General features: G+C 41.4%; 1 protein-coding gene across 1 annotated transcript in view; it reads right to left on the reverse strand.

The window, feature by feature from the left end:
* Nucleotides 1-18,118, reverse strand: part of LOC125485516 (oxysterol-binding protein-related protein 3-like) — a 38,559-nt gene extending 20,441 nt beyond the window's left edge. Inside the window, exon 1 of the mRNA XM_048608599.1 lies at nucleotides 17,892-18,118. Within this exon, the coding sequence (XP_048464556.1) occupies nucleotides 17,892-17,984 (93 nt within the window). The 5' untranslated portion in view covers nucleotides 17,985-18,118. The remainder of the gene's footprint in view (nucleotides 1-17,891) is intronic.
* Between the last annotated feature and the right edge of the window lie 2,598 nt (nucleotides 18,119-20,716).

The following is a 20,716-nucleotide window of genomic DNA, read 5'->3' on the forward strand; positions in this document are numbered from 1 at the left end:
GGTTTTGAAATAAATAGGGAGAGAGTGGGAGGCGGATAGAAGAGGGATGGTGGAGAGGAAACAAACAGGTCGAAGAGGCGGGGATGGAGCCAGTAAAGGTGAGTGTAGGTAGGGAGTTAGGAAGGGGATAGGTCAGTCCAGGGAGGACGGACAGGTCAAGGGGGCGGGATGAGGTTGGTCGGTAGGAGATGGAGGTGCGGCTTGAGGTGGGAGGAGGGGATAGGTGGGAGGAAGAACAGGTTAGGGAGGCAGGGACGAGTTGGACTGGTTTTGGGATGCGGTGGGGGGAGGGGAGATTTTGAAACTTGTGAAATCCACATTGATACCATTGGGCTGCAGGGTTCCCAAGCGGAATATGAGTTGCTGTTCCTGCAACCTTCGGGTGGCATCGTTGTGGCACTGCAGGAGGCCCAGGATGGACATGTCGTCTGAGGAATGGGAGGGGGAGTTGAAATGGTTCGCGACCGGGAGGTGCAGTTGTTTGTTGCGAACCGAGCGTAAGTGTTCTGCAAAGCGGTCCCCGAGTCTCCGCTTGGTTTCCCCGATGTAGAGGAAGCCACACCGGGTACAGCGGATGCAGTATACCACATTGGCAGATGTTGCAGGTGAAGATCTGCTTGATGTGGAAAGTCTTCTTGGGGCCTGGGATGGGGGTGAGGGAGGAGGTATGGGGGCAGGTGTAGCACTTCCTGCGGTTGCAGGGAAAAGTGCCGGGTGTGGTGGAGCTGGAGGGGAGTGTGGAGCGGACAAGGGAGTCACGGAGAGAGTTGTCCCTCCGGAAAGCAGATAAAGGTGGGGAGGGAAAGATGTCTTTGGTGGTGGGGTCGGATTGCAGATGGCGGAAGTGTCGGAGGATGATGCGTTGGATCCGGAGGTTGGTGGAGTGGTACGGGAGGACGAGGGGGATTCTTTTTTGGTTCTTATTGCGTGGACGGGGTGTGAGGGATGAGTTGCGGGAGATGTGGGAGACACGGTTGAGGACGTTCTCGACCACTGAGCGGGGGAAGTTACGGTCCTTGAAAAACGAGGACAACTGAGATGTACGGGAGTGGAATGCCTCATCCTGGGAGCAGATGCGGTGGAGGCAAAGGAATTGGGAATAGGGGATAGCATTTTTGCAGGAAGGTGGGTGGGAGGAGGAGTATTCTCGGTAGCTGTGGGAGTCGGTGGGCTTGAAATGACTATCGGTTTCTAGGTGGTTGCCCGATATGGAGAGAGAGAGGTCCAGGAAGGGGAGAGGGGTATTAGAGATGGTCCAGGTAAACTTAAGGTTGGGGTGGAAGGTGTTAGTGAAGTGGATGAACTGTTCGAGCTCCTCGCGGGAGCATGAGGCGGCGCCGATACAGTCATCAATGTAACGGAGGAAGAGGTGGGGTTTAGGGCCGGTGTAGGCATGGAAGAGGGATTGTTCCACGTAACCTACAAAGAGGCAAGCGTAGCTTGGGCCCATGCGGGTACCCATGGCTACCCCCTTTGTCTGTAGGAAGTGGGAGGAATTGAAAGAGAAGTTGTTGAGGGTGAGGACGAGTTCGGCTAAGCGGATGAGGGTGTCAGTGGAGGGGGACTGGTCGGGCCTGCGGGACAGGAAGAAGCGGAGGGCCTTAAGGCCATCTGCATGGGGAATGCAGGTGTAGAGGGACTGGACGTCCATGGTAAAGATGAGGTGTTGGGGACCGGGGAATTGGAAGTTCTGGAGGAGGTGGAGGGCGTGGGTGGTGTCACGGACATAGGTAGGGAGTTCCTGGACCAAGGGGGAGAAAATGGAGTCCAGATAGTTGGAGATCAGTTCGGTGGGGCAGGAGCAGGCGGAGACAATGGGTCGACCAGGGCATTCAAGTTTGTGGATTTTGGGAAGGAGATAGAAGCAGGCAGTGTGAGGTTGCGGAACGATGAGGTTGGAGGCCGTGGGTGGGAGGTCACCTGAGGTGATGAGGTTGTGGATGGTTTGGGAGATGATGGTTTGGTGCTCAGGGGTGGGGTCATGATCAAGGGGGTGGTAGGAGGTGGTGTCGGAGAGTTGGCTTCTGGCCTCGGCGATGTAGAGGTCAGTGCGCCATACTACAACTGCGCCTCCCTTGTCCGCGGGTTTTATGGCGAGGTTGGGATTGGAGTGGAGGGCTGTACGTTCTATGGTGAGGTTGGGATTGGAGCGGAGGGCTGCACGTTCACAAGCTTCAAAATCTCCCCTCCCCCTACCGCATCCCTAAACCAGTCCAGCTCGTCCCTGCCTCCCTAACCTGTTCTTCCTCCCACCTATCCCCTCCTCCCACCTCAAGCCGCACCTCCATCTCCTACCGACTAACCTCATCCCGCCCCCTTGACCTGTCCGTCCTCCCTGGACTGACCTATCCCCTCCCTAACTCCCCACCTACACTCACCTTTACTGGCCCCATCCCCGCCTCTTCGACCTGTTTGTTTCCTCTCCACCTATCCTCTCCTCTATCCCTCTTCTATCCGCCTCCCACTCTCTCCCTATTTATTTCAGAACCCCCTTCCCCTCCCCCTTTTCTGATGAAGGGTCTCGGCCCGAAACGTCAGCCTCTCTGCTCCTATGATGCTGCTTGGCCTGCTGTGTTCATCCAGCCCTGCACCTTGTTGTCTATGAAAATCATTATCACTCTTTAGAACTGCTATCTAAGAAAAAGAAACACCTCATTGACTTCTATCTTTGTTCACAAAGAAACACCATTTAGCAACATAGTTAGAAATACAAATTAGCATTTTCAATCATAATCTTCCCTTTTTAGTCTTCTTCACCAGGATATGGGTAACTTACATCAGCAAAACCCAAGTCATCCACCAACCATTCTCAATTCAAGCACCTACATCTACTAATATTGCTTTGCTGGGAGTCTTTAGAATTTGAACATTTTCAATATGCCAGTAGCTACTTTTCTCAAAGGTCTCCTTTGGAAAGCAGATCCAGCACAGAATTAGATGCATGATGGTTAGATGAGTGCAGCTCAAACAACTCGAAAGCTTCACACCACCCAGGACAAAATAGCCCATTTCACTGGCACCAAACCTAAAACTTTCAACTTTCACTCTCTCCAACATCGACACATTGAGATGTAGTGGCCACGGAGCAACGTGCGTAACTGATGGTAATGCCATATGCTCATCCTCCTGCTTGAAGATAAGACAATGAAGTCTCCTTTTCACTACATCAATCGTGACCTCCCAGGTCAAACTAAAAATGACAAATCAAAACATTTTAGCGATGTCACTGGTTCCAGTTGGAAGGTTTCTCTGCAACAGCAATCGAGGACTAGAGTGACTTTGATAACTATTACTAGCCCCATCTTTGCCATACTGTGGCGTTGCAGGCCCAGGTTGAGGAAGTGGCAGAGTCCAGGTATACCCACTATTTTTACTGCTTGTGCCCAAAGTGGAGATAAAAGTGTACTCTGAAGATGAGTCAGGTAAACCTTCAGTCAAGAGATCCCCTTCTCCCTTTGCTCTATTGCCATGTTATGTTTTTACACATGAAGTTCTACACCGATAGACCCTTGATGAGCAGAAAACATTCCGCTTAGCTGCTTTTCACATTTGAAGTGATATCGTACATCGAGACCGTATCTGTCCTCTTCCGGCTAATATAAAAATCTCATTGTATTATTCCAACGATAGGGAGTTCTCCCAGTGCCATGGTCAAGAATTATATTTGCTGCTTCATTTGTTTCTGGGCTATAACACATATGGAATGGATATTACAGCACAATAAGCTTTGGGATATAACTGGGCCACCTGCACAAGAAGAACTTTTGCACAATAAAACCGACAGTTGAAAATCTGCCACAGTTTTATGCACACTGCTGATGAACGTCCAAGGAAACCCTGTCTTCTCTCAGGATCAATACAGAAAAAACCCTGTTAACGGCTACTAACTGTTGGAAGGGAGAAGGAGAAGAAAGATTGTTCTGGTTCCCATCACAAGTGCATTTAAAAGAAAATGTCATCAAAGGTTGTTACAACGCTCACACTTATGAATGCATATATACCAAGTATCTATTAGATACGCGCAAACAGAAAGTTCAACATTCAGTATTCAAAACATAAGCTGTTGCTGCTGCTTAAGTGAAAAAAGATTTCAATTAAAATTTATACTCCATTTAATTAATGACAATTTATGACTGTTTAATCCTGATTTTTGCCATGTAGTGCACTATTCTGTTATACTGCTTAGCTCCTGCTGAACAGTCATTTCAATTTCACAGTAGATATTTCTCATTTGTTACTTAGGGATTAACACTTGTTACTGCAATTCAGACGCATGAACAACACAATCTAGCTGAAGAATAGAAAGCACTGGTTGACAGCATATTACCGAGTTGTTAACTATCATTTAAGGTTAGTTTGATGATATTTTTGTAAACTCAATTGTGACAGTTATACTGCCACAATTATTTGCTGGTTGTTTCAATACACTAAGCAACATTAAAATTTAAAAAAAAAAGAGAAAGACAACAGGAATCAGGCACTTAAACTTACTTCACATAATTAAATCTACAAATTCATAGTAAAGTTAATAATCCAAAATTGGCAAAAATATTAATAGGTTTGAGAATAATGGGCACAAAAACAAAAGAATACCATAGACTCTAAAATCATTTTTGATCGAACCAGCAGCATTAAATCAAGCAATCTTTTACTTATTTTCCAGGTCTAAACCATTCTTCAAGAATACCTAATTTAAACACAAGATAGAAGCTACTAGTTTCTTATTTGCTACCTTAAATTGACAAAAAAAAAATAATAATCCTATCCCTGTCCCATACGTTGTTCTGTGTGTGGTTTCAATCCCACAGGTCCAAGCAAAAGATAACTTGTTAACTTGATACAGCACATAAATAACATTGAGTTTCTCACAAGTTAGCTGGATATATTCTACTGCTCAATTTATGAAAAGTATTTATTAGAATTTCGCCCAGTTTCTTTATTAAATAACACATGAAATTTACAGCACAAAAACAAGCCATTTTCCCCAAGTGTTCTACGCTAAATTTGTGCTCCACATAGACCGGTTATGATCAGCAGTCTGCACAACAGACCCTCTTGTTGACTGAGACCATCTGCATTACCGCCCACCATGGTACGGGTTTACTGGCACCAAGCTATTCTCCCACGTCTGCTGATATCATCATAATGGGTACTTAAGCATTCATCAGCATTAACCTTTTCGAGCTCTTACATGCTTATATAACATCTTCCCAAAGCCTTCTCCAACTGTTTAGCTTATTGATTTGTTTATCTAATAACATTTAGCACTGTATTACCTCCCCATCTCCCACTCAGTCTCATAGTTCACAAATTCATATGGTCTGGAGTTTTCACTATTCTCTCAGAACATGCTCCTTTCAGCCTTGGAAGACTGTTAGATGGCTGGGTTGAAAACTGTCGACTTTGATTCTTTCCTGATAGTCTGTGGTCCAAAAGTGCCATTATATTGGAGCATCTTTAACCTCATTAATTACCTCCATAGAGGTGGTTATGAGGTGAGATGATCTCAGTGATTGCAGGGATTGCATTATTGGTGCAACCAACATTGTTGGTGTCACCAACATGTCCACTTCCTCAGTTCTGCTATTGAAGGATTACTTCTTACTTAGCAAGATGTCTGTCACTGGTACTGAGGGCTCTTCCTGGGAAGATAAAGAAAAATGAAATTCTCGGTTTGAACTTTTGCTTCAGAGTCATCTCAGAACCTAATATCAGACTTAAATCTGTCGTCACAATTTGTTCACCAATCTGCGTTACACTCAGTTACTTCAGCTGAAGTTATTTCAATGTGTATCAGTGGGAAATTCTGTTCATTCACCTTCTGGTTGCTAATTAAAACTGAAAGAACTGCAGATGCTGTAAATCAGGAACAAAAACAGAAGTTGTTGGAAAAGCTCAGCAGGTCTGGCAGCACCTGTGAAGAAAAAATTCAGAGTTAACGTTTCAGGTCCAGTGACCCTTCTGAGGATTTTTTCTTCACAGATACTGCCAGGCCTGCTGATCTTTTCAGGCAACTTCTATTCATGTTCTGGTTGCTAATATTTGCTTGAAAATGTTGCTGATTCTTACAGTCCGAACTCTCTTTATTGTTGACAACAATGGAAAACCTTTCTGCCAATCCTGTACAGTTTCACAATTGGTTATGATTTCTTCATTGTCTTTGGACCACTATATGGCTGACCAAGCTCTGGTTCTAAACTTGGTGATCTCTAAAAATCCCTAGTGTCTGCTGAATGTCTTCCTGAAGAGAAGCTGGAATAACTAGATTTCCATACTATACTAGTAATTTGTCCAGGATTGTGAACAACTGTCAGTGCTCAAAGTTTGTTTCTAAATCCAACCTACTCAGCCTTTGGTCTGGCCAACCTTTGACAATACCAATGAATGGCGAGATTTTCTTGTCTCTCTCCTGCTTCTGTAAAATTGAGTTGAGCCAATTATTGCTTACTAGTCACCATCTTTTGTTGATAGAATGGAACTATGCCAACATAGCTAATCTCAACAGGTGCTCTCTTCTGTTTGGGTTCTGTCATGAATCTAAGGTACCCTGTAAAACTCATGTAACGGTTGACTGGTTGTTCCATGTCAGACTGTTCCTTGACTAGTCATTCCTTGGTTCGTTATTCCATGACTGTTTGCTTCTGGAACTGTTGTTTCTTGATTCCTTTAGTCATGTGAAGAAAACGGAAACCAAGACACACATTCTTCAAGAGTGAGAACTCTTGATTGCAAAATTTGTGCAAGTTATCAACTATCTGTTGTCTCGTCTATTGGAGAAGGGCTGACAGCATACTCGTAATCCTCAGTGTTATACATCTACAGCTGGTAGCATCATGGTTGAAAATACATTCTGATAATATAGCCATGCTCATCCAGCTCCAGTATCAAACTTGAAATTAGTGAGATAAACATTGCCGTAACTACCTCCTTGCCAAAAGGCGAGATCCAGATCACCCATTCTTCTCGAGGCACACATTAGGTTTTCCTTCTACTATAGACTGTTCTACCTCATTAATCTCTGTGAAAGCAATTATTTGATTGCTTCCTTTTTGACGGTAACCTTCGTTGGCATGTTTTCTGAAAATGACGTATTGTTACAGATAAAACATTTATCTGATGGTTCCTGCTCATGTCTGTAAAGTTTCCTTGCTCCAACATGCAAGGTATCTGGTATCTGTCTTACTCATTCCACTGGTTTCTCACATATATCTTTTGTGTTTTTGACCTTAAGAACCAATTTGATGAATTACTATAGATTCCCCAAGATGTTAAACTGTTCTGTAAAATTTTGTGATGGATAAAATAGAATAAACTCGTTTACATTCAACACAAATTTAAAGATTTCAAAACACACAGTAAGCACATAATCCTATCAATCCCAAAGACAATCCTTTACAGTACTCATATCAGGGATAGTTCCCTTCTCCATCATCACTACAGGACTTAATTCACCTGTGACTTCAATTCCCAAGCATGAGAATCTCATTCTCATTCTGGAACCTTGAAACAACAGAGCTTAAAAACTTTCTCAGCTTTAAATAACCCCTTCAGGGTTTTAACTAAACTTTTCTGATTTGGAAATTTTACTAAACTCTGTACAGTGAGGTAACCTACTTTCAACAATTCTAAACTATCATCTCCCTTTCTCAGAAGCAAGTACTTTATACATCCAGTTTCAGGTAAGAACCTTACAGAACTGACCAAAATGATTCTAAAAGAAAAGCATTATTTTCCCCCCTAAACTTCCCCCAATTAAAAGAAAACAAAAGAAATCAGTCACTGGCCTTCTAAACTGGTGCCTAATTCTCAATTGTTTACTTTGTTTGCTTATAAAATTTTCCCAATGTAAACAAACCCCCATTACTGCCCAGAAAGTCTCTCTCTCTCTCTCTCTCTCTCACAGCATGTCTTAGAAGAATTTCAAATGATGTTTGGATCATTGGGCAGTATCTGGGGTAAGTAGGACCTGTACAAGCTGAACCGGTTGCCCCTGAACTGGTATAGGTCCAATATTTTTACTGGGAGGTTCCTTTGCACCATCAGGGAGATTTAAACTAATTTGGCAGGGGGATGAGGGACAGAGTAGATATTAGGTCGGGAAGAAGGTCCAATCATATCCAATCCTAGAAGAAACTCTTACACAGTCCTCTAGGCAGAAAAGAAATGGGCAGGATAAGGCACAAAGGAGGTCCAGAAAGTGGGTAAGATGGATGAACGTACAGCATTGATCAGCATGTGGGAATATGATATTGCTGCAATCAGTGAGGCATGGTTGAAGTAAGGACAGGACTAGCAGCACAAATTCCAGAAGTTTCTGGCATGGGAGTAAACTCTTGGAACTTTAGTCTGAGTGTCCACTGTAGCAAACAAACTTTTGGTTGAACCTACTTGCGTTGCCAGGGGAGCTGACAGATCAATCAGATGTTGCATCATGGGGTGGTCCATAAGAATGTTCACAAGTTGGTGCCATTTCAATGCTGTAGCGAATGGGTAAAAATAATGAACCATGCCAAATTGTTGTCATCCACTCCATGCTCCTAGACAGTGAACGCTGGCTTTCAGATAATCTTCCTAGCAGACAGCACAAGTAACTGTGTGGGGCTCATCAGCATTCTTATGTAGCCTGCCCTTCCAAAGTCCTCATCTGAGTCCTCTGCAGAACTTAAACGTTTGCCTTCCCCAGTCTAGTATTTGTGTCATCTTTACACTCGTCTTTGATTGGCTTTGTAACTTTCAAGTGTTTTTCTTGCCTTTATGTCACTCTCTAAGATAATTACAGTGTCAGTATCTGAGCTGGTGGCTGCAACTTTCAAGTAACAATGTGTTTTCATCACCACTGTCACCTTGGTCTTCTTCCAGCTGGAAAGGTGTAGTTTTTGTGGTAAAAGACACAAGGCTACGGTTGTGGCAGGGAAGGAGGGTGCAGCTGTAAGAATAAAAGATGTAGATTATGGATGAGGAGGATGTTGGGAAGTGAAAAGGAAGATTAGATATGAGAATATCGTCATCTTTGATCAATTACTTTAGGACAGTGGTCAATCAAGGAATGGTTAGCAGAATATCCTCCATGGAGATTAGGACAGTTAGCGTGTGGTTCCTTCTCCACTTAGTACCTCTTGCCACTGATTGTGGGCTACAGTGCCTACAAGAGGAGGAACTGTGGTGGAATCTTTTTGGGTAACGTGCCCGTACTACCTGTGGTTGCGAGCTCAGAAATAAGCATGTGGGGCTTGTGGCAATGTTAAGAATATGAAGGTGCAGTAGAATCTATGCATGTCAGGTACAAATCCTAATTGATTAGTACTGTCAGAAAATGAATTATTGGAGTGCCTGAGTTTTCTTCTGGGGTGTGGAGGGGATCAAATGAAACTTCAGATGTATTTACTGACCTTGGCCATTCACGTGAGATTATTAAACATTTTGCTGTATGGCATCCATCTCCTTGGGGTGATACTACTGGCAATAACCCCCATAACAATCTGTGTCCACTGCCTTGAGTTCATGTCTGGAGAGCCTACTGACTCCTGCAGGTACAGAATCATAGAATCCCGACAGTGTGAAAGCAGGCCATTTGGCCCAACGAGTCCACAGTGACCCTCTGAAGAGCATTCCACCAGACACACACCCCCACCCTATCCCTGTAATATTGCATTTCCCATGGCTAACCCACCTAGCTTGCACATGTCTGGATACTATGGGCAATTTAGCATGGCCAATCCACCAAACCAGCACATCTTTGGACTATGGGAGGCAACTGGAGCACCAGCAGCAAAACTCACGCAGACACGGGCAAACTCCACACAGACAGTGACCCAAGGGTGGAATTAAACCCCAGGTCCCTGGTGCTGTGAGACAGCAGTGCTAACTACTGTGTCACCATGCCATCCCTAAACACTCGCTCCCTAACCAAGGACCGAACTCGGGCCGCAGGGAAAAAGCACCGAATCCTAACCACTAGACCACCAGGGAAGGTTTCTCCACTGTTCTACATCCTCCAGCACAGCAACTGGCAATTTCAAAATCCTCGAAGGCCATTCTCTCCCAAGTTGAACCAGTCTTCAACTTTTCTCAAGTCAGAACCGCTTCCTGCATGATTACCAACATCGAGTTGAGCCACACCACACTATCCCCTTTAAGAGGCTTTAAGCAATACGAGTTGTACCTTTAATTGGTGTTACGAAGCTACCATTATGGGCCTTAGCAAATACATGTGGCCAATAAGCAATGCTGCACAGACCTATCATAGCTGAGACTGGCCAGCAGCTAATCTACTACAGGAGGATTTTCAAACAAAATCAAGTGCTTGATTGTTTTTCAGAGGAAGTTGAGAGAAGGAATTCCAAAGTTTGGAGACTTTGCAGTTGAAGGCATGGACGGCATGGTAAAGTGCTTAAAATTGGAAACACATTAGAGGTGAACATTTACACTGGAGGCTTGCAGGGCTGGGTGAGATTTCAGAGCTAAGGAGAGGCAAGACAATGGATAGATTAAAAAATGAGCATGAAAATTTAAAACATTGCTTAACTGGGAGCCACTGTAAGTGAGCGATCACAAGTGTGATGTGTGAAATGAAACTGGTGCAAGTTTGAGGTCTAGGTCACCTCAAGTTTACAAAGTACCCAAATGTGGGAAGTTGGTCAGTAGTGCGTTGGGACAGTCAGGTACTGCAAACCTATGTTCCGTGATCGTTATGCAACCTGGGATTCGTACAGTGCGATATGCTACAAGATTGGCCCCATCAGAAACCTCATAAATAAGGCCACTGCCATCTGTTCATCATGCAAATCTGATGCTAAAATAAGGTGCATTAAAGCCATTCTGCATGATAACAGGTACACTGACAAGATCACTTCTGTTTGACTGTGAGGAATCAGCCAATGCTTGCAAAACTTGCAACACTGTGTCCAACATTAGAGGAGATTCTTCAATTTAACAACATTTGCTGGATAATCCTCATTGTGCAACAAAATACACTGCTTAGTGTGTAACAGAATCTATGTAAATTCATACAGTGGCCATTTTCCTTGCAGAGACAACATAGTGTGTTTCAACACCATAAAATACTTACATTCTCCGTAACAAACAAAGTCCTCAGGCAATCAATCAATATAAATGTTGATTTTCCCCTTCATTTAGCATTCTTTCAAATTATCCTTATGAAGTGCAAGGCAAAAAGCTGGAACAAAATGTCTTTTTCCACAATACTCAAGTACTCTCCTACCAAACCATTAATTATTTAAACAAAACTAGAAAATGCATAAAAAGCTTAGAGAGAGATGCAGCTTAAATATTTCATACACATTTTTCAATTCATGTTCAACTTCCTGATTCCATAATCACACAACTTACGATCAAATGACAAGTTGAAGTCATCAGCATTGGTAAAATATATAAACAATATTCCCAAACTCAATGTACAATGAATTTGTGCAAGAGTTAGCAAATAAATTGAAGATGAACATAATTTAATATCAATTAAACTGATGAGAGATATATTTTTTCGCCATGTACACCTCCTCTAAGTTTCTTTCAGAAATAACAGGGCCATTTGATGTGGAAAATCTCTCATTTTGCTCAGATTCTTTTTTCACATACATATCATAATGCCAATACCAGCAGCACAACATAATGGTGGGATTATCCGCACAGTACCAAATGCACAACAAATGTTTTATAACCAATTAATAACTTTTTTATGTAGTTACTGTTACGTAAATAACTATAACAAACTTCAAGTTGCCATAAACAACATAGAAACAGCAACAATTGTTTGAGTTCCACATCCATGATCAGTTTCCAGATATCATGGCTACGCTGTACATTAATCACATTTATCCACTCTGGTCGCAGGCAAGCTTACCCAATAAAAAAAGTGGTCTACTGTTGAAGTTTCATTTTATTTGCCCCCACACCTCCCCCAGCATTCACAGTCCTTCAACGAGGGAAAAAACTTTCAGCATCATTTAAACTAAAATGTGTTGCTCAATTTTATTTCTGAATGACCTAGCTGCAAAGTCTCATGTTCTTGCAAGTCCATCAGAGAGAATCACTTCTCTGCATCTTCTCGATTTATAATTTTAACCCTTTCAGTCATCCACAGTCTAAGGAATATAAGGCGGTTCATCCAACTCATTCTTATGAACTTTTACGTCTGGCATCCATATCTAGAGACAACCTATTGTTACTTAGGCACTGTGCCAAGAACAGAACACAAGACGAATTTGCCCAAAGTTCAGTACAACTGAAGCAAAACCTTCTCTTCTTTGTATTTCAATACTTGAGATAAAGGTCAACATTCCAATAGGCTTCTAGATTACATTTTGTACCAAACACCTACATACCAGCTATTTCTAATTTGTGAACTTAGTCACCGTTTCATTTTCTCATCATTTAAAAATTCTGATTCATTTTTCTCAAATCCAAAGTGTGTGACCACATACTTCTCCATATTGAATGCCGTCTGCCATGGTTCTGCTAACTCAGTAAATATGTTCATGGCCCTTTGAGCCTCCTCCCCATTTACACAACATGCTGTTCCTCCTACATTAATGTCATCAACAAAATGTGCCTATAGCAATGACTTGGAAAAAGCATTTGTAGGTTATATATCAGTGAAAAGCTGAAGATCCAGTACAGATCGCTAAGAAACACCACTTACCAACATAAACACACACACATCAACAGAGTACTTAAAGCACAGTGATGGTGGATAGGAGAGGGATTCTTTACCTAAAATATCATTAAAGTATATTAAGATTGGAGGTATTCAAAAGGCCAGAATTAGAGGACCACAGTTATCTTGGAGGCTGATGGAGTTGGATGAGACCGCAGAAGTAGGGAGGGACAAGACAATGGAGGGATTTAAAAATGAGCGCAAGGATTTCAAACAGACTGTGAAGATTCTAAAATTGAGGCGTTGCCTAACTGGAAGCCAATGTAACTCAGTGTGCGCTGGCATGATAGGTGAACGGCAACCGGCGCAGGTTAGAATTCAAGAAACAGAGTTTTAGGTGACCTCAAGTTGATAGAGAGCTGAATGTGAGAAGTTGATCAGGAATGTGTTAAAACTGTTATGTTTAGAGTTGGCAAAAGGATCAGTGTACCAGCAACAGGCAAGACTTTGGGCAGACAGAAACAGACAACATTTTCTGGCGCAGATCTGATTGGATGTTTATCTTGGTGTCAAATACAGCACCACAGTTGTGTACAGTCTGGTTCAGCATCAGATATTTGCCAGAGAGAGTTTGTGGTTGAAGCAATGTAGCATCTGGCAGGGTCCAATTAAATGGTTTCAGCTTTACAATTGTCAGTTGCAGGGAATTCTGTTTTATACTGCAATGTACATCAGACAAGCAACGTGACAACATACAGACAGCACAGGGCTCATGAAAGGCAGTGGCAAGGTAGTGCTAAGTGTCATCATTGTACTTGGAAATATGAAATTAGAGTTATTGTTGAAAAGTAAGTTAAAGAGGGCTGCAATGAAATCTCAACATTGTTAGTTATAGGATTTTCAGGGAGAATACAGTGGGATTAGAAAAGGAGGGAGGAGTTGTAAGATTGGTCAAGGAAACAAACATATAGAGATGTTTATAGTGAGAAGTGATGATAGGCTAAAAGGAGCATCAAATGAAACTACACAAGTTGAACTGAGGAACAAAAATAAGCAATAATTACACTGCTGAGGTGATACTACAGATCCCAAAATAGTCAGAGGTGGAAGAGCAAATCAGCAAGCAAATTGCTGAGAAGTGAAGGAACAAAAAGGATTGTATTGGCAGGGAATTTCAACCATCCTCACGTTAACCAGAATAAATTGGACACTGCTTCATTTTCAGAATGCTTATCAACGAGGAGAATTCAAGAGAGATGGTTGTGAGATAAAGCTGGTTACCATTAATGCTCATTTAAAAACTTCTCATGTGCTTTCAGATGATGTTACCAAAAAGTAGACAAGAAATACAGATGAGAAATAAGAGCTGGCCATAGTTAGATTCTTTGGGATGCAACAGGTAGTGAATGGTACAGGAGCTGGAAGAGAAATCATTGCAAGCTATAGTCTGAATATGATTAGATAGCAAAGTCATTCGGATGAATGATAGTAGAGGAGGATCATTTGGTTAATTCTGTCAAAGGCTTCAGACAGGTCAAGAGGATGAGGAGGGATAGTTTATTGATGTCACAATCAGATCAGATGCAGTTGAGTCTTTCATAAAAGCTTATTCTGTACTGTGGCAGATACAAATCAGGTGATTTGAGGAATTCAAACAAGGATTTTTGCAAAAGAAGATACACCAACATGCTCAAAGACTTTGGACAGGAAAAGAAGTTTGGACATATTGTGGCAGATGGTAGCTTTCAAGAATAATGAGGTCAGGGGTTGTTTTTGAGGAGAGGGTGATGATAGCAGATTTGAAAGGAGTGAAGAACAGCACTTCCAGCCACATACAGGCTATTTTCTCCAGCAAGCTTTTATTTGTCAGTAGCTTGCTACGTTAGCAAAAATAACTGCATTCAGAAAATTCTATCCTAACTCTGCCTGTCAATACTGAGCAGAACAGGTAGCCTATCCCAGCTCAACACAAATTCACATTTGTCATATGAAGCTGATTTAAGCAGAGGAGCTGGAAAATCAAACATTTTTGTTACACATGCCTTCATGATTCTGTACAATTGAGGAACAAAAAAAGTCACACCTTTTTAATCATGAAGAAAACTGTAACATCAGTACCAAAAATTAAAGCATAGGGTATAATCATCGAACACATCCCTTTGGTGGAAACTTTAGGCCGATGAGGCTTACATCAGTGGTAGGGAATTTATTGGACAAGATTCTTAGGGACAGGATTAACTTGCTTTTTGAGAAGAATGGACTTATTAGAGCTGGTCAGCATGGCTTTATGCAGGGGAGGTCTTGTCTCAAACCTGATGGAGTTTTTTTTTTGAGGAAGTGACAAAGATGATTAATGAGGGTAGGACAGTGGATGGTGTCAAAAGGACTTTACTAAAGCATTTGACAAGGTCCTTCACAGTAGGCTGATCCAGAAGATCAAATCGCATGGAATCCATGGGGAGTTGTTAAGTGGATACAAAATTGGCTTAGTCAGAGGGTGGATACGGAGGGGTGTGTATCTGACTGGAGACCTGTGTAGCTTTCTGCAATAATCAGTGCTGGGGTCTCTGATGTTTGTAATATATGAATGACTTAGATGAAAATGTCGGAAAGCTGATTATTAAGTTTGTAGATGACAAAAATTGATGGAGTTGTGGAGGGTGAGGAAGGATATCAAAAGAAGCAGCAGGATACAGATCGGCTGGAAAGTTGGATTGAGAAGTGACAGTTGGAGTTTAATCCAGACAAGTGTGAGGTGGTGCATCTTGGGAGGTCAAATGCAAGATGAAAGTATACTGTAAATGTCTGCACATTAGTAATAAGGACCTTGGGGTGCAAGTCCATAGCTCCCTGAAAGTGACAACACAAGTGGATAATATGGTAAGGAAGGAATATGGCATGTTTGTCTTCATCGATTGGGGTGTTGAGTAGAAAATTTAGCAAGTCATGCTGCAACCATATAAGATTTTAGTTATTATTGCAAAGTTGGGTAGAGTGCTTGTGGATTGGGAGGCCGCAAGTTAGAATTTGGCATTTGTAAGATGTTAAGGGGCAAAACATTGCGTGGTCCCTTTAAAAGATGATGTGCTTTTTCTACGTTTAGAGATATAAAATGGATGTCTTTGAGCAGCAGTTGAAAGTTTTCAAGTACACAGACAGCACCTTAATTGAAACATTCGTATTGAAAGGCTGTGCTGTTAGCAGTCCAAGCAACAGTTTGGGATACCAAGACAACAAGTTTTTGAATTTAGCCAATCAATTTGAACCAGGCACTTAGATACCAAAAAAAAACAACTGAATTAAAAAATTATGGTTTTGACAACATAGGAGCATTCCTATTGTAAGAAATTGAGATGTCATCAAGGGTATGAAAGAAGGGGCAATTGGACAAATAGCAGAGAGCTAACTGCCATGAGACACAGCTAACTCCCATCCACCAGAGCTAAAAGCCCTCAGCTCTCAAGAGAGAAACGCTGGCTCAGAGCCTCTATGTCTTAGAGAAAGCACCATCTAAATTTCAAACGTACCAACGGCACAACTAGTTAATATTCCCGAGAGAAGAATCAACGGAGAAGGTGTTCCTGACAGAACATTCGACACAGAAGGCACAGAATATTCTGAAAGACATAACCTGGCTGCAATTTTGAGAGACTAAATTCTATTTTTTTTTTAATAAATAAGTGGGACTTGTTATTTGTTAAAACAGGATACCATTAGAATCTTGCTTTATTTGGGAACAGTCAGTAGTTAGAAGGGGTTTATTTGGTTTGTTAACAGTTTAGTTAATTTGTTCACTGTTACAGTTAGATAAATAAATTGTTATTTGTTGATTTTAAAATGAGTGTCAGGCATTTATTTTATTTAATCACTAGAAGCTGCTGAAAAGCAGGCTACACCACTTTTCACACTCCTTTAATAGATTATAAGGCGAGGTGCTCCTCTTTGGGTATTACAGTTTTAGTTCTCAGGCAGTGGGGAGGGTCAACATCTGCTTTATAACATTAGGCCACATTTGGATTTCTGTGCACAGTTCTGGTCACCACACTATAGCCAGGATGGCATTGGAGAAGGTGCAGAAGAGGTTTACCAGAATGTTGCCTGGATTGAAGTGTAATAGCTATTAAAAGAGAAGCTCGACAAACTTGGACTGCCTTCAGTAGAGTGTCAGAGGCTGAGGGATGACCTGATAGAAGTATATAAAATTATGAGACACACGTATGGAGTGGATAGTTCAAGTCTGTTTCCCCGGGTGGAAATGTCAAATACAATGGGGCATTGGTTTAAGGTGAGAGGGGACAATTTTAAGGGAGATGTGAGAGGCAAGTTATTTATATAGAGGGTTGTAGGAGCCTGGAATGCATTGCCAGGGGAGGTGTGTAGAAGCAGATACGGTAGCAATGTTTAAGAGGCATTTAGACAGACATATGAACAGGCAGAGAATACAGGGATACAAACCAAAATGGATTAGTACAGAATAGCATCACAGTCAACACAGACATGGTGGGCCGAAGGGCCTGTTCCTGATCTGTACCATTCTATGTTCTCTGACTGTTATCTAGGACTATACATTTAAAAGGAAAATAAATTCATAAAATGTCTATTTGTAATTATATGCCTTATTAAACTATATAATTTCAAAGAACAGGCTAAAATATTGAGTACAGTACTTAGTTCTCTCGAAGACCACAGAAGTAACAATTCCATTTTCAACTTTAAAGTTAACAGAATAGTTGCACTGCAGTTTTAATTTTATAAAAAGACAGACTGCACAAGGAAATTTTACCTAGAGTGTGTTTTTTGGTTGAATGAACGAATTAGATGTTTTCTAAGAGTAGTTGTTCTACATTCAATCTGGACTAGTAAACAACATTAGAAAAAAAAACCAGAACAGTTTTGAAAAAATTGTCAACACAAAATATTGTTGCTGTAACCACAGATGCTGCCAGACCTGCTGAGCATTTCCACCATTTTGTATATTTACAGATTTTTAGGTTGCAATATACTGACCACTACGTTCTACTGCACAGTCACAATCACATATTCTGCAGTTAGTGCAATGGCAGTAAAGTTATCTTCCATTAATGCTATTTAGAAAGAAAAATGTCAAAAAACAAATATTTTTATAGGCAAACATTACCATGTGAATCAAAAGTGTGGTAATTGTCTGAAGCCATCCATTCATTTTACTTTTCTTTAATGACATGGGCTGCAGCTATGATATTTAAACAAAACATATATTATAAAAGGAGTAAAAGATGCACAAGAGAATATCCTGTACCTGGCGAATATCTGGTCTAAGAGAGCTGTTGGAACTCCGGCTTGGACTCAATAACTTCTGTGGCACTGCAATGCTTTGCTCATCGCTGTTCATGATGATATTAGTTTGGGTGTCCTCTAGAACAACCAAGTCAGTTTTAAGCAATTCAAGCAATTAGTCTCAGTTCCTTTCATCCAACAGCAATCAAGTGAAGAGAAGTTCAGTTTCTACAACTTTTATCATCATTTCATCCTATAAAACAATGAACAGGTTGCACAAATTCAGATTATGTTCAAAAGTGTACCAAAAAATACACACTTAATTAGTAAGTTACCTTTCCAAGCTGCTCATCAGTAGTATTTCAGCAACTGATATTTTCAAACCTATTTTACATCCATTCAACCGCTGTAGCTCATACTATGGAATTAATTAGGTTTGTATTATGAGTCAGCCTGACCTAAGTTTGAAGTACACAGAACCCCCCTGTGTACTTCATTCCCAAGAGCATGAATAACCCTATCCTTTTACATAGTTACATCAAACATGAAGGAAGTTGCTTGGTTTGTAGCAGAAGACATACTAAAGGCCCGAATCCCCATAACACTAGAATTAAACCTCGAGCTGTAGTGGGATTGCAAGTCATTTGAACCAGCTAGAACAAATAAAGTACCATATTACAACATCAAAATGAACATCCACTTATCATCTGAAAATAGATTTTTTTTCGGAGATTCCAATCTCACTGCATTGAGATTGATTTTGCTAGTTAAGGGCACGTAACTTATGTCGCTGTAGAACAATGAACATTCTTTTTGGCCAGTTTGTAAACAGTCAGCCATTCTTGCTTATCGCGTGACAATTTTTATTGGAATAACTGGTCGTCAGAATTACTTATTTTTGAAATAAAAAGTCACATATTCAAGAGCTTTTTTCTAACTTTCTTGACTAGTTTGAAGTGAAAGTGGCAAGTTGATTAAAGTCTCAAGCTAAACATGCTGAATTAGTGCCTATTACCACCAAAACATATTACCTGATCATTTATTGCCAGCTATGTGACAGAACTTGCACTGTGTATATTGCTGACAATATTTCCTACTTCTGGAAATGCTTTATTGGTTGGAGAACGCTTTGCAATGTCCCACGGTCGCGAAATGTACTAAATGCCAGTCTCTACTTATGCTGAACAACAAGTAAAATAATAAAATCTACAGGAAAATTTATTAAATCCATAATATTTCCAGTTTGAACAAATGATCACAGACTTGAAACATCAACTTTGTTTTTCTCTCCTCAGATGCTGCCTTTTCCAAAAACTCGCAGTACCTCTTATCCACAAACAGGAAAAGCCTACCCTTTGGCAATAAAACTCAAGTGTGAAGTTGTAATACTGAAGGTACAGTGTGCTTGCATCAGGCTACACCTAGAGTGCTGTGTTCAGTTCTCGGCATTGAGTCACAGAATCATAACATTTACAGCAAAGGAGGAAGCCATTCAGCCTGCAGTGTTTAAAGGGGTAATTTACCTAGGGTCTCTCCCTGTCTTTCCCCATGGCCCTGCAACTTTTTCCTTTTCAGATAATGATCTAATTTCCCTTTGGAAGACCACTGAGATATTCAGCAAGTGATAATAAAGCCAGCAAAAAGGACTAATGTCAGAGAACTGAATTGAGGGAGAGATACATTTGAATACTACAGCCACAAATTTGTGTGAATGACGTTGAACCTTGGAGCTAAACACAATAACAAAATAGCAAAGAAAACTTGAATCCTGAAAATTGGTAAGTTAAGCAACAACTGCAGAGTAAGAGGGGATTGATACACAGGGGCACAGACAATATTGAGAACCGATAGTTGAAAGTTACTCATAATAAATTATTCAATTAAAAATGATCCTCTGGTACGGCAACAGTAGCAAACTAATAGTTCTCAAGTTTAAGACTCTTCTTCTTTTTGCTAAGAAGATATCTTAAAACGCGTAAAGGTGGATAAATCCCCAGGACCTGATCAGGTGCACCCTACACTTTTGTGGGAAACTAAGTGGGCCCCTTGACGAGATATTTGTATCATAGATAGGCATAGGAGAGGTGTCGGAAGACTGGAGGTTGGCTAACGTGGTGCCACTATTTAAGAAAGATGGTAAGGAAAAGAAGGGAATTATAGCTTGGGGAGTTTGATAATCAGTGGTGGGCAAATTGTCGGCGGGGATCCTGAGGGAGAGGATTTGTGTGTGTTTGGAAAGGCAAGGACTAATTTGGGGTGGTCAACATGGCTTTGTGTGTAGGAAATCATGTCTCACTAACCTGAATGAGTTTGATGAAGGCAGAGCAGTGGATGTGATCTATGGACTTCAGCAAAGCATTCGACAAGGTTCCTCATGGTGTCCTGGTTAGCAAAGTTAACTCATATAGAATACAGGGAGAACTAGCTATGTGGATACAGAACTGGCTCAAAGGTATAAGTCAGAAGGTGGTGGAAGAGGATTGCTTTTCAGACTGGAGGCCTATGATCAGCAATGTGTCACAAGGATCAATGCTGGGTCCGCTGCTTTTTGTCATTTAAGTAAATGATTTGGATGTGAATGTAGGAGGTATGGTTAATAAGTCTGCAAATGACACCAAAATTGGAGGTATAGTAGATAGCGAAGTTTACCTCAGAGTATACCAGGACCTCGATCAGATGGGCCAAAGGGCTGAGGAGTGGCAGATGGAGTTTAATTTAGATGAATGTGAAGCGCTGCATTTTGGAAAAGGCAAATCAGGCAGGACTTGTATATTTAATGGTAAGGTCCTGGGGAGTGTTGCTGAACAAAGTGACTTTGGAGTCCAGGTTCATAGTTCCTTGAAAGTG

Source organism: Rhincodon typus, chromosome 2 (genome assembly GCF_021869965.1).
Source record: "Rhincodon typus isolate 14 chromosome 2, sRhiTyp1.1, whole genome shotgun sequence".
In the NCBI taxonomy this organism is placed as follows: domain Eukaryota; kingdom Metazoa; phylum Chordata; class Chondrichthyes; order Orectolobiformes; family Rhincodontidae; genus Rhincodon; species Rhincodon typus.